This window comes from Protomyctophum parallelum, assembly GCF_964188405.1.
Source record: "Protomyctophum parallelum genome assembly, chromosome: 19".
In the NCBI taxonomy this organism is placed as follows: Eukaryota; Metazoa; Chordata; class Actinopteri; order Myctophiformes; family Myctophidae; genus Protomyctophum; species Protomyctophum parallelum.
In genome coordinates this window covers 14,888,458-14,903,728 of record NC_139717.1, presented here as the reverse complement: position 1 = coordinate 14,903,728, position 15,271 = coordinate 14,888,458, and the positions used below count along the sequence as shown (strand labels likewise).

At 42.5% G+C, this 15,271-nt stretch overlaps 2 protein-coding genes across 3 annotated transcripts in view; one reads left to right on the top strand and one right to left on the bottom strand.

Annotated features, from left to right (window-relative positions):
* Positions 1-5,546: 5,546 nt before the first annotated feature.
* LOC310877113 (gamma-crystallin M2-like) lies at positions 5,547-6,104 on the bottom strand (the record flags this gene model as incomplete). Its single annotated transcript, XM_083790821.1, has 1 exon — positions 5,547-6,104. One exon carries the CDS (start codon positions 6,102-6,104, stop codon positions 5,547-5,549), a length of 558 nt encoding a protein of 185 aa, XP_083646947.1.
* A 2,769-nt stretch (positions 6,105-8,873) lies between these two features.
* Positions 8,874-15,271, top strand: part of dpf3 (double PHD fingers 3) — a 34,147-nt gene continuing 27,749 nt past the window's right edge. For both annotated transcript variants that reach the window (XM_083790399.1, XM_083790398.1), the window contains exon 1: positions 8,874-9,013. In XM_083790399.1, coding sequence (XP_083646525.1) covers positions 8,982-9,013 — 32 coding nt within the window. In that variant the 5' untranslated portion in view covers positions 8,874-8,981. The remainder of the gene's footprint in view (positions 9,014-15,271) is intronic.

Below are 15,271 nucleotides of genomic sequence, written 5' to 3'. Positions count from 1 at the left end.
CAGCAAAGGCAAAAACATTACTGAGAGACCATGTAACCAGAGTTTTACATTCAGAGACTTGTTGATGATAATATGTATATCAAAATCTCATTAGTGTGTGCTATTCTTTTCCATAAGAATAGCACACAATGCAGAAGCTAACTAGAACTGCACTCTGTCGAGTGCATACTTGCTTGTTGCACACGAGTAGGCCATTTATGGCCTACTAGTGCGCAAGCAGAGCGCGCAAGTACTTTCGACTGCTACAAACTGTCAAATCTCAGTAATGACTACTTGTGCCTGATACGGCAGTGGTGCCAGATTACATACATGTATACATAGGAGCATTACCTTTAATCCTCCCAACACTAAAACATATCGTCATTACGTCACCATCGAAAACCAATTACACTCTGGCATTGGGTCCTTTAATCCACATCTTTTTTACGTAATGTGTAAATTGATTAGCGGTATACTGTGGTTACTTTGCGCCGTATGCACCGTCCCAGCCGTCCCGCCAATTTTGATGCGTATGCACCGTCCCAGCAAATTGTGCCTGATACGGCAGTGGTGCCAGATTACATACATCTGTATAACTAGCTCTCAATGATGACGTAATAAAGATGTGGATTAAAGGACCAAATGCCAGAGTGTAATTGTTTTTCGATGTTGACGTAATGACGATATGTTTTTTTTTTTTTTTAAGAAAATTTTATTCAAAGAGTTGGATCATGTGCAGTTTTCACAGAGAGAGAATACGACTCTTCGTTTTTTTTTTACATTTTCTCCCACAACTCCCTTCCCAGTCCTCCCCACCCACCATCTTTCCCCACGAGGCCAGACATACAAACATACAAACACAGGTATATATAAAAAAAATAATGACGATATGTTTTAGTGTTGGGAGGATTAAAGGTAATGCTCCTATGTATGTAATCTGGCACCACTGCCGTATCAGGCACAATCTGCTGGGACGGTGCATACGCATCAAAATTGGCGGGACGGCTGGGACGGTGCATACGAGTCCCGGGCGAAACTAGTACTTGCGCGCTCTGCTTGCAAAGTAATGTTATCAGTCAGGTGCGTATGTCCCTTAGCAGCATATGATATGACGTCATATGCTGGCAGGGTACATACGGAAGCAGACCGTGCAGGTATGTTTTCCATCATTCTACGAAGCGCATGTCCCATGAAGTGATGAAGATATGTACCAATGCCAGGGTATAATTGGTTTACGATGGTTACGTAATGATATGTTTCAGTGTCTGGTGGATTAAAGGGACATACGCATCAAACCACCCGAGTAACCACAGTATATCACTAATCAACTCAGAAATTATATATACATACATATAGACATATACATAATAGACATATGAGCATATGACGTGATGAATATATGTACCAATGCCAGGGTATAATTGGTTATCGATGGTGACTTAACAATGACATGTTTCAGTGTCGGGTGGACTAAAGGTAATGACCCTATGTATACATGTATGTAATCGGACACCAATGCCATAACGGGCATAAGTAATCATTACCATACTTCAAAATACTACTTATTTTCCTCCAAAAGCAAGGTACGTAGCAAATAGCTAAACCTAATAATTCAATATTGCAAACGTTATTTCACAGAGAGGCTGAGATTTGAACGTTTGTAGCGGTCTACAGTACTTGCACGCTCTGCTTGCGCACTAGTAGGCCATTTATGGCCTACTTGTGTGCAACAAGCAAGTAGGCACTCGACAGATTGCAGTTCTAGTTTACTTTTATTTGTATCATTGTTTGGGGCTCCCCCACACACACACACACACACACTTTTAGGAGAGTGTAGACACGGCAAATGCAGGGCCGATAGAGGGGCGATATGAGAGAGACACTGGGAGTCAGATTTGATTCTTTTGAGACTTTGTCCTGAGACTTTGGTCCTCAGGACTCACAAGGAAACTTAGGATGCATAGGAACGTTGTGTTGGTGCTAACTTTACCGTATGTCTCAGAAAGACACAGTAACGGAATGTTTATTAGGCTGATTCTACAAATGTCTTCTAAATCCAAATGGTTTTCTGAAAAACCTATGTTGCTGTATCAGTGGTGCGCAAACCTTTTCATGTCAAGGACCCCCCAACCAAAGTTTTAACCAAAGTACAAAATAACGTGCTACAATCTAAAATGACATAGATGCTTTCCCGGATTTAATGTGTTTGGCCCCCTGGAAAGATTTTGTGCCAGGGCCCCCATAAGAGTTTTTGTAAACGGAAAAGGGATAGATGGAAAAAGAATATATATAAAAAATAAATGGACAAATGCTAGGGAGGGACTAATGGAGGAGAGATCCTGTCATTTTATGTTTGATTGCGCTTGGGTGTCGTGCTCTCAATATAGCAGATCTACAATCTCACAGTCACAATGCATCATGCTGTGTTTTACGTTTATCCAAAAGGTTGAATGTTCTATTGAAATCCATGTTTCTAAGGACAGATTGTAGCTAATGTTAGCTTAAATAACATTAATGCAGTACAATTGTGATCATGCAAAATTGTACATTTAGAACGGTGACGAGACCGCGACCTTGCGGTTATCGGAAAATTATAGGCAGACCCGCCCGCCAATCCGAATGTGTTTTTTTTCTCCAGGACAGTATTGCTAAATAAACAATCATGTATTTTACAGACAGTAGGAACATCATTTGACAAAGTGTTGTGTTGTTGTTTGGAACGACTGAGGCCCACAAATCTGTCCTTGTTTCAATGTTGTTTTTTTCTTTCTTGATTGCAACAAATGTTGCATAAATGTATCTCTGAATATATCAACATGTGTCGGGTGGAAACCTTGTGTCCAAACTGTTGCAATGCATCCAATGTGGTTGTCGTTTAGTGTTTAGTCAAAAGCTCTTGTTAATACCAGTGTTTATTTCATTTCGCCTGCCAAAATACATTTTAGTCGACAAAAAACTACATTTATTCGACTAATATCTTATGATATTTAGTCGATTAAAACCAGACTGACTAGACTAAAATATGTCCGTTGACTAAAACTAAGTTACTGTAAAAATCAACACTGGTTAATACTTGCCATTGGCTAAATATTTATAAAGCCCACTTCCAACCTTGACATCTCTACTTTTGGGAATGTCATCATGTAAAAACATCTTCAAGCTCATAACGTGTCGCATTACAAGCTTGAATATTGGCTACTTCTGTGTGAAACAGGGCATTCATTCATGAAAAACAAAGCAGATGCAATATGGAGTTGGAAGATTTCTGACGGACAGTGGCGAATGGCGATGTGTAGAGGGAATCCCGATTAATTTATTTAGTTCATCTCGTGCAACACGCTAGCTGTCGTGTTTGCGTCCCAGTCAGAGGCTGGTTGAAAGCGACATACGTTTGACCCTAACGGACATTATACAGAACTTCACTTCAAGTTTGTACCGAGTTGGTTGGAAGAAGACAAACTTTAGATTCTCAGGAAAATCACGTTTTAACTGGTCATAATAACGGTGTGAATGCCACATGCGTTGGTCCTAGACCTAGAAAGGTGTCATTTTAATTGGGTGGTGTGTTGGGGTTTTGGTATCCAACACGCAAGCAGTACAAGTGTGTTTATTGGACGCGGTAAGGTGTGGGGGCGTGGTGGCTTTTGAGGTTGCAGTGCACAGATGGATGGCCTCAGAGTGCCTGGTGGCAGAATCCAGTGCTTCTCAAACGTTTGTTGTGCATGATCCGGTGAGCTTTGTTGGTTCCATATAGAATAGATAATTGAGCCTGCCTGCTTACTCGGGGGATAAATTGAATCTTGCCCATCAGGTCAAAATTTCTGTCAGATCCTGTGTCTATAGGTGAGATATGACCTTTGACACAAACTAAATGTCTCAATAGAAGAGCAGGGAGGCAACATGCAACCACCACCAATTGTAGAAGTTATATTGTATTAACATACTCTGCTTAATACAGATTGGATAAATTTACTTCATAAAAAGTAAATGTACTTGTTTACTTTCCACCCATGGATTCCTCTTCTCTGCTGTGGTGAGTTACCTAGTGACACTGCTACTCTCCCAGGTGACTACCAAGCCCCTTTTCAACCAAAAGAACTTTGGTTCTAGAACTTGTTTTCTTCTAGATTATTGGAACCTTGGCGCTTTCACTGAACCGGCAGCCTTTTTTATTTTTGTTCCGGTTCCAAACCAACTTTTAGGGTTCTGTACCAATTCATTTTCAGTGGAAACACTCTGAACTAGATCAATATTAGGCCGAACCGGTTCAACCTGGGTGGTAAAGGGGCCTCTGCCACAGTGGAAACAGACTAGAAACAGGTTTCAGGTTCAATTAATGCAATTCCTGCATTATGAAGGAACTGTTATTCAGTACCGTTACTTTTGTCCAACTTACTCACAGGACAGTTTGAATGTCTTTCTTTCTTAAAGGCTTAAGTCATTGATACAAGAGTAAACAAATGTATGGCTACCACTTTGGGGGGGGGGGGGGGGGGGGGTTAACCCCTAACACTTTTATTGTCTTAAAGGGTAAGACCACTTTTGCAGAGGTTTGCTCCAGTGATTATAAATTGATAATTCAAAATATGCTCATTGACTTACATTGTACGCTGAAACAGCTGTCAAAGTCGGTATGTAATCAAACACAAACAAAGTTGATTCAGACAATATAGAGCATCACCACTTTAGAAAAATGTTAACTTCCTGTTGATTTTACTATTTGAAGATCTGGATCCAATCAACTCACTTTATTTTTTAAATAAAAATGTTAACTTCCTGATTTGTCAATTTATATTAGGAAGAAGCCCCGGATTGGATCCAGATCTTCAAATAGTAAAATCAACAGGAAGTTAACATGGAAAAGCTCTCAAAGTTGATTCCGACAATATAGAGTCTATATTGTCTGAATCAACTTTGAGAGCTTTTTCAGCGTACAATGTAAGTCAATGAGGAGCATATTTTGAATTATCAACTTTTTTCTTGTCCACATTTGGAGTTGCATCATGGCAAGGTAACTACACAACCCAAACCTCTACAAAAGTGGTCTTACCCTTTAAATAAAGCTATCTTCTCATTTGAACTCCAGACCAGTCCACAGAATCACATGGGACGTTGTGGAGACGAGCTGACCCTTTCATGCGTGAAAGTGTTGAAAGCAAATTCTCAATTTACCTCATGTGGGAGAGACACGAGGATGATTTGTGATCTTTTATCCATTTACTTCCATAGAATATGACGAACTATTATGACTATAAGCTCTGTAAATAAACAAATGAAAACCATTATTGAAATTGTACGTGTATTTCACATGCTGAAATTTTAAGCCATATAGAGCATATGGCTGTGTCCCCTCCCATCTCTTTTTCCTATACTCTAAGGTCAAAATAGCCGATGTACAGTACAAGCATATAACGCGTTGTGAGCTTGTAGATCGGCTATTTTCACAGAATATTTGCCTATGACATGTGCCCAGAATGGGGGCTGATAAATGAATGCATCATAATCCGTTATTTGTTTTCCCCATTAAAACAACTTTATTAAGTTCAGTTCATCTCCTGATATTTAAACTAGTAATAGGAATCCATGATGCGCCTCATGCTCATGAACCTCATGCTGCTGCCCATGCCCATGTTCTGGAAGTTCCTGTACTCGCCGGGCCTCATGTACATCTGCCTGCCTCTGTATTGGGCCTGCTCGTACATCAGCCAGTGGCCGTCCATCACGTTGCAGGACATGCAGTTGTTCATCTGGTAACGGTCCATGATGTTGTCACAGTCGTCCATCATCTCGTGCATCTGTCCGCCGAAGTTCTCCCTCTCGTAGATCCTCATCCTGTAGTTGCCCCTGTGCATGGGGATCATACGGCAGGACTTGATGTGGTCCCTCATTCCCATCATGCTCATGTGGTCGGCGTACTCGCCCCTCCTCATGAAGTACTGGTTGCCCATGTAGTTGTTGCGGTCGTACACCATGAAGCAACCCCTCTCCACCCTGCAGGAGTGGCACCTGTTCATGTAGGAGGACATGTCAGAGCAGTCGTTCATGCACTCATAGGAGCGGCCCTGAAAGTTCTTCTCCTCGTAGAAGATGATCTTGCTCATCATGTTCATGCCGGAAGAAGTCATCTTTGTGTGAGTTGTTTCAGCTGCTGTTGCTGCTGCTGCTACTGTTGCTGTGGCTGTGGGTGAACTGAATTCCTAACTGGCCGAGGCCTTCTTTTTATACAGTACCTGGCCAGCAGAGGCTGCTTTGTGTCCCATGGAGCTCCCCGACACAGCAACATTCCATAGAAGAGCATAGAGCTGAGGTTGTTCAGTGTTTCCACCTCTAAAAACCTTGAAAGGCCGTTTCTCTGACGGCACAAAGCCTGTACCATTACGACTATACACAGAAGAGACTGAAAGGGTTAACAATAACTAGGGCCTCAACAATGACTGGTCGTTTTTTTGTCTTAGTTCAGTGGTTTTCAACCAATGGTCCTTGAGAGGGTTCCAGGTGGTCCTCATCTAAATGATGGAGAGTTGGTAACCAAATGTACCCTTCATCTCTTGAGAGCAATGAGAGCATATAACTCTTGAGAGCGTAAAATTAAACCAAATGGACCCATAGGAGTTCATTTGGTTTAATTTCACACTCAAGAGTTAATAGTTTCATTTACGCTCAAGAAGAATTATTATTTGATCATTGTTTGCCTGTTATCTCTCCTAATGGTAGCCCAGGATCACATTAGATGATTGACACAGGGGTGAAAAATGGGTTACAAAATTGTGGGATAAAAAATATATTTAAAGAATACAGCATGGAAATGTGGACAATCTTATCCAAAGAACAAAATATTCTATGTTTTGGGTCTACAGTAAGAGGCTAAATCTCATCAAATATTGGTCAGTGGCTCAAATTCCGGATAAATAATAATGGGCCTTGGTATGAAAAGGGTTAGTCTACCAAAACAGGTGGAGCGTGTCAATTTAAGAATGTTATGTCAGTCATCAACCAATATACCAGGGGTACTCAACTGGCGGACCGCGGTCCGCGACCGGACCGCGGACCACCTCTTTGCGGACCACCCAAAAAAAAAAAAAGAAAAAACGTTTTTTTTTTTGTTTTGTTTTTTAAGTTAATAATATAAATAACATCAGATGGTACATTTCTCATGTGAAATTGCTGCAAAGGCCCCCAAAATGTCCCCCAAGGGCCCCCAAAATTCTAGCGCGCGCTATGCGCGTGCACAGTGTGGCCTGCCAGGGCGTATAACTCCCGGCCTGATTTGGAGTTCCACTCCGGGCCTGCACTCTGCACCCCATTATTGGTTGGTTGGAAGGGGATCTTATTTGTATAAGCTTGGCTTGACCATACTAAACGGGCATAGAGCCCCGCTCTCCGATGGACGCCGCGCATGGGACCGGACCTCGGTCTTATTAAAAAAAATATTTGTGGACCTTCATCATTTCTAGTTGAGGACCCCTGCAATATACCAACCTGAAAGGTTCTCTGGATGGTATTTCTGTCAGAAAGGCAGTTACCAGACTGGTAATTCTGTCAAAAGCAGTTACCAGACTGGTAATTCTGTCAAAAGCAGTTACCAGACTGGTAATTCTGTCAGAAAGACACCTGTGGTTTCTGCATTCGGTGCCACTCAAAGTGAGGGAATTAAGCCTCACCCCTGTCTGGCAGATATAGTTGCCGGCTGATTTCACCTACGTGTGGAGTCTGTTTGTTTACAAGACCAGACCAGTTCAGCCAGCAAAGCATTGTGTACCACTTATTTCTAACCTAAAATGTTTTCAGATATGCCTACATATTTTAGGGTGCTGATTGTCTGGATGTCATCTTGAATGAACGGAGTAGTTCTGTAATCAACATCAGCTGTGTTGGAGGAACTTGCAGCAATGGGAATCAAACAGGTGAAATAAGTCATTTTTATTCATGCGGGCCTCGACACGTCATCACGCATCACGTTTTCATTGTTTTGAACTCTAGTGTTAGGTAGCCTATGCCCATATGATGACCACGGATATGCTTTGTAAAATGTATTTTTCATTTCACTATGTCTCGAAGAGAAAAAAAACATACGAATACAATAATGGACCATAGGCCCTTCGGGCTTAATTGCTTTTGGCAGAGAGTAATTAAGTAATAAAAAATACTTTTCTTAAAAGTAACCATGCAGTAATGGCTAATGTAGGACTGTTTTTTTTGTAACTTTTCCGAGAGAGGGGGGGGGGTGTGTGTGTGTGTGTGTGTGTGTGTGTGTGTGTGTGTGTGTGTGTGTGTGTGTGTGTGTGTGTGTGTGTGTGTGTGTGTGTGTGTGTGTGTGTGTGTGTGTGTGTGTGTGTGTGTGTGTGTGTGTGTGTGTGTGTGTGTGTGTGTGTGTGTGTGTGTGTGTGTGTGTGTGTGTGTGTGTGTGTGTGGTGAAGGGAATCAGTGTATCTTGTTACTTGTAGTAGGCTTTACCCATACGGCCATACCCTTGCCTCTTTTAACATGGTTGGCTTAAATGTGAATGAATCACAAATTAATTTAGTTAACTAATTTAGTTTAGTTAAAAAATATACATAAATACAACATACAAACCCCAAAAGCTTTAATATCAGTATTAAAGAGGCAGTTTCACCCGTCTCCCCAACTCTAGTAAACAGAAAATAGCCTTCAGTTTGATTTAATTATATATTTATTTATGTTTCTATTTATTCATTTAACTATTTATTTATCTACACATCCTAAATGACCATTCTGTGCTGGCTACACTGACTACACTACAGGCACACTGTCTGGCAGTGACAGTTGGATGTTGAGGCCACGCCTCTCTGTGTTGTGGCCAGGCTGCTGCTAGTATACTACACACACACACGCGTACACACACGCGCGCACGCATACACGCACACACAGGAGGACCCGCATTGGCTGCACAGCAGCAGCAGCAGCCTCCATAAAGCGTCCCAAAAAACTACACACTGAGATTTGGAATATTGCGTTACAGTCGTCCTGCTGCTGCAAGGAAAATGGCGACTGTCATTCATAATCCTCTGAAATCGTAAGTGCATTTAAAATAAATAAATATGTGAAGGGGAAACCACACAACAGCATAAATTGATTTAATGCACGCTTTAACGTATGTGCACACGGTATATAGATGCTGAGATCAAAATAGACTATTGTATATTTACACAAATTGAACAAAATACACCACAGATAACCAAACTCGGTGAGGTTGTTTTTTTGTATGAATTCCTTTGTTTGTAGGCTTTGTAATAGCCTAAAGCTGTTGTGTTTTCCTCTACTGGGACTAAAGCAAAAAAAGTACAGACAGCCTTGCACGATCTTTCCGCGCGTAAATCCGAATTGTAGCCTATATGAATCTGCAGCAGACTACTAAACCTACATCGCACAAGCTAGGGGTGTCGTTGCCCGAAAAGATCACTTCTGATCGGCAAGCGACACGGTTGTACTACGGACCATAAATTAGCCTTTACATTCTGGGCTCTTGTGATGTTCTAGCCTGCATGCTCAATGGTTTCCATGGGGGGGGAAAAGAAAAGGGGAAAAAAAGTTGCCACCAGACATTGTGCATTTGCAGCTTTGTCACAACTTTCTCTAAAAGGTCGTTTTTGCACATGCTTTGCTTTCATATTAATGTCATCATTGCATATTTGCATTCCGTTTATTTCACCAATGATACGCGGCATGAGGAGCACTGTTCTCCCCATCAGGTTGGAACAGGCTGTCAGAAATGCACACAGACAGCAGCAGGATAATGTCATTACAATGTAGGCTATAGGCTACCAGACTGTTTGCACTGCCGCGGGGGGTCGTGCAAAATGCCCCACATTAAAAACCAAAATATATAGCTAAGGCTGATTCTACAGATGCCTTCTAAATCAGTATAGTTCTCAATATTATAGGCTATTTCGTAATTCAAAATGATTCAACATTTTTCAAACACTTTGACCCTTTCTCTCAAGATAACCTTTTATTAAATGTTCAAAAATAGCAAATGTACAGTACACCATGCAAGTATAGGCTATCATCTGCTGTTGAATAGCCAACTGAAATAATCTAAAATGACATGCTATTTCCTGGTTTTAATTAGTAGCCTTAGCCTACTATAGTATAGTAGCCATGCAGTGACAATCCTCAAACATTTCCACGTGAAGGACTCCCCAAATTGATATGTTTGGCCGCCGCCGTGCACATCTCATGTAGGAAAAAAATAATCTAACAGTGATGTGTTGAGTTGACTCAGGAAGTGAGAACCCTCTCTACTCTGTCTGACTCTCAGACAGCAGATGTTTAACACTGCCATGTGGAATGTGTGTGTGTGTGTGTGTGTGTGTGTGTGTGTGTGTGTGTGCGTGCGCAGTCCTCAGGTGTGTTAGCTTTAGGATGAGACATTCAGTTTGGGGGATGGATGTTAGACAGTTATCACAGTCTATTGTACAGGAGGTTATAAAACTGCATTATTGGACAAACACAGTGATTGTTTTCTTACACAGTGTTTTCCAAGATAACGGCTACAGTAAAGATTGACAGTGTTACAGTCATGTACAGGCTATAACTTTGCCCTGTGTTCACATAACAAAACAATATAACCTGTACATTGATTGGTGTTAACCTATGCATTTCCCCCTCATTGTATTTTTATTTTATCGTTCTCACTGTTTGTTTTGGGAGACAGGGACGGTTCTTTGTTTTAGGTCTACCAAAACAAACAGTGAAAACACCGACACACAGCGAGAGGGCAGTGTGTTTCTGCAGGTAAGTAGTCTAGTAGTAGTCTAGATGGAGGGAAATGATGGATTCAAATAAATATAACGCATTATGTAAACAGCAAACACAGGGCAAAGTTACATACTACAATGTATGTAGCAGCGGTATGCATTTGTTAACTCTCAGTCTCTGAGTCTTCAAAGTGTGACCAAATGAACCCCTTTACTGGTACCCATTTTGCATACTAGAGTAAGAGTTCAATGAACACCATGGATCTTACTGTGTGCAGCTGAATACGGTTTAGCCAGATGTGTTATCAGAAGATATACATCATGAACTATCTATCTGCTTATTATACGTATACAGTACAGTATACACATGTGTGTGTCTGTCCATCCAGGGTACAGTTTGTTGTGGGGCTGTCTACTGTTTTTATCAGGTCGTTTAATCCGCAGCTCTGAGAGACAAACATTTCGTCGTCGTCCCCACACTAATATTATCATGTCACCCACCCCTCTCCTCCTCTTCTCCTCACGAAGGGGGGTGTGTGTGTGTGTGTGTGTGTGTGTGTGTGTGTGTGTGTGTGTGTGTGTGTGTGTGTGTGTGTGCCGTGTGCGCGCGTGCCGTGTGTGCGTGTGTGGATTTACACAGATGATTTGCAGCAGGTGTTATTGTCTGAGCTGATATGCGGGAATAATGGCTTGAAGTTATTGCAATCTCGTGAAATAGGTTATTCTGCAGGGGAAGCTGTGTGTGTGTGTGTTACGAGAACGTTTATGTCTGCCTTTGTCTGTGCCTGAGGTCAACGTGTGTGTGTGTGTGTGTGTGTGTGTGTGTGTGTGTGTGTGTGTGTGTGTGTGTGTGTGTGTGTGTGTGTGTGTGTGTGTGTGTGTGTCTGAGTCCAGGGGTCTGCATGTAGAGCAGATTAGAAATGTCCCAGCATCCTCCTGGGTCCATCTGTCAGAGAGATGGACAGATGAGAAGAGATGGAGGGGGAGGGGGAGACATCCCTCCATCTGGCTCTCTTAACCGTGTATACACTGTAACAGCAACATCAAACAATTAACAATTAGATATGTTATAAACTGAGGGAAACCCTGTGTTTGTTTCAGACAAACTGTACTTAATTGACCGGGGTGTGCCCGAGGCCTCTACACTATAGTCCTATACATTTCCCGCCTTCTACACTAGCGGTTCTCAAACTTTAGGGTCAGGAGTCAGGACCCCAAGTGGGGTGTCGGGAAAGGGGATATACTAAACAAAGAAAAATGTATCCTTCAATTTACAATGTATGCATTTAGCAGGGGCTCTTAATCCAGAGCGATTTACAGTAAGCAAGAACAACATAGTTGATATTACATCAAATACATATTAGAAATAGCCATCAAGGGTCATAATAAGTAAGCTACTGTAGGAACCGTAGAACAGTAGAATGTCTGTAGCCTACAATGAAACCATAAGTGTACACCAGGGTTCCCCAATAGGCGGCCCGCGTGCTATTTGCGGCCCCCAGAGCGCCTCCTTGTGGCCTCTGGAAGAATTTACCCACCAAAAATAAATAAATATTTTTTTATTTTTTTGGGGTCCCCAGATATAAATGGCATTAAATGGGGGTCAGTAGCCTATGCATGTCAAACTGGGCATCCTTTTCAAATGTGGTCTTGCCCTGAAAATGAATTTTCAGGGCAAGACCTCGACCTCGCTCGTGCAGACTCGGCCCCCGCCTGGTACCCTAGTCAAAATATGGCCCTTGAGGAAAATTAATTGGGGAACCCTGGTGTACACTATAGAGTGCTATGTCTACATTATCTAAATTACATAGGCTAATTTTAGCTTTTGCTTTGCAAATCTCTTCAGCGATAACAACCGATCTACAAGACACGTTGTGTCGTGTACTGAGCTGATAGATCAGCTATCTTTGCCAAATGTTCATGTCAGAAATTCCGAATAGGGACGTGCTATGGTTCATGTTTATCTATTTTTCTATGTAATCTGTTGTGAGAATCAAACTGATATGTAAGTCAAGCACGCATGGGCGCACGCAGGAGCACACACACACACACACACACACACACACACACACACACACACACACACACACACACACATGCACGTCATCTGAAGAGAATTTGGTAGCCAGTTAATTAGTTACTTTGGTAGTGAGATATTTAAGTCCCAGTATCAAGTTCCACGTGAGTTATTTCCAGCAGGAAATCACCCATACATACCATGGTCTACTTTACGAGCCTGCGTGCGTGTGCACGTGTGCATGTGTGCCCATTGTCTGTGGAGAAGGCAGACTAGCACAGCAATGAGAGAGTGATTGTCTGGTCAAGTAAGTGATATGCAGCCAATGAGAAGAGAGCATGAAAAACCCAGGCAGCTCCCCTGCTAGCTGAATTGAAGTTCTATTACAATATTCAGCATGAATATAACCACATGTACCCTGGCTTCCCTATTCTCTCAGAATAGCCTATGCTCTGTTGATAAATGGACCCATTGTCAGTCTTCTGATATCTGACTGACTAACCAGCAGGCTTTGATTGATTGATTGAAATATTTATTAACAGTTTGCAGAATTACAGTACATTTCAAGCACAAACTCAATACAAAGACTGTTAACTGTGAGTGGACGACCCAATTAAGCATTACACTTGTTTACAACAGGGTCCACATTGTTCAATTCATCAAAACATTTAGAGACATACAAATAGACACTTCTATGTAGTTAAAGAACAGAACAGGAATTCATCATATAGGAAGCAAAAAGGGAAAAGATACATATACAGTGAGGGGAAAAAGGGGGGGGGGGTGGTGGGGGGATTCAGATTTTACAGAGGCCAGTTTCGAATTGCAGCCATCCGTAGGTGCCCTTTGAGAGCGGTTTTGAAGGAGTCAAGGGATTCACATGTCTTAATGACTATTGGTAGGGCGTTCCACATTTTGGTGGCATAGGAGCGAAAATAATTTAGTCCCTTGTTTGTGCCGAATCTGGGTTGTACATGGTTTGTTGCACTCCCTCTGGTGTTGTGGACTTCGTTTACATCAAGGAAGTATTTGGACAGGTACATGGGTATCTTGGTGGTGTATCGAATCTTGTGGACCAGACCCATTGCAAGATGCTGTACTCTGTCGTCGACCCTAAGCCATCCCAGCCTGTCAAAGTGGGCAGGGGTTCTGGGGGTGAGGCCAAGTAGGAGCCTGACCAGTTGTTTTGGGAGGTCTGGAGCCTTGTTTTAAGGGCCTTTGAGGTGCTGTGGTACCAAGAGGTGGATGCATAGTCAAAGAAACCTTGTACGAGGGCTCCTGTTAAGGTCTTCAAGGTGTTTTTGTTGACCAGTGAGGAGATCCTGTAAAGGAATCTTGTTCTTTGATTGACTTTTTTGATTACGTTGGTGGCCATTTTATCACCGGAAAGATTGGCCTCCAGGATGGAACCTAGGTAGGTAATTTCATATTTTCGTGTGATAATATTGTCACCCACTCTAACCAAGAAGCCATCTGCCTTGCTGAGATTACTATTTGATCCGAAGAGAATGGATTCAGTTTTTCCCAGGTGTAAGGCTCTTTCTGCCTTGTTCTACCCTAAGTTCGTCGGGTATGGCTTATTGTCGGTATCAACCGGTAACACGCCTTATTAAGTCTGTCCCCGTTACAATGCGCTAGACCTCATGGGAGATGGAGTCTGTCCCCGTTACAATGCCCCCTGGGAGATGGAGTCTGTCCCCGTTACAATGCGCTACACCCTTAGAGTATATATGAATAGAGAGGGCATCCGAGTTCTCCTTCCATCCACTTGCATTAAGTTGCTCAAAAGCGCATGAGGCGATTTCACTCCTCTTTCCGGGTAGGAACAGAGTGCATTCTGGGATGGATTTGCCCCAAACACATGAACACGCTGCCGTTGAACGTGCACGATGATAGTCAACGGACCAGCGCGTTCATGTGTTTGGGGCCAGGCTGCAATATCTAATTCGGCCACTATGTCCATTTCGCCTCAGGGTTTCCTCTGGGTGCCCTCTATTCATATATACTCTAAGGCTAGACCCCATGGGAGATGGAGTCTGTCCCTGTTACAATGCCCTCTGGGAGATGGAGTCTGTCCCCATTACAATGCCCCCTGGGAGATGGAGTCTGTCCCCGTTACAATGCCCCCTGGGAGATGGAGTCTGTCCCCGTTACAATGTCCCCTGGGAGATGGAGTCTACTCTGTCTCTGTCCCCATTACAATGTCCCCTGGGAGATTGAGTCTGCCCCCATTACAATGTCCCCTGGGAGATTGAGTCTGTCCCCATTACAATGCCTCCTGACCACATGACCTTGTGGTCCAAAGGTGAGAGCTCTTCCGCTGGAGCTAGCCGGAATGTGGAATTTACTAAAATATTGAAAAACATAATTTATGCCCAGTTGTCCAGCCACTATACTAGATGTTCATTGTTACTGATACCAAGTTTAAAGTAAGAATTGAATACACTACGAAGCAAATGAAAAACACGTTATTTCAATTGTAGTTGATGCTGAGAAAGGATTTTTGTCCAACCAAGAAATGGCAACCAATTGGTGCGAAGTGGCACGCATTGGTGGG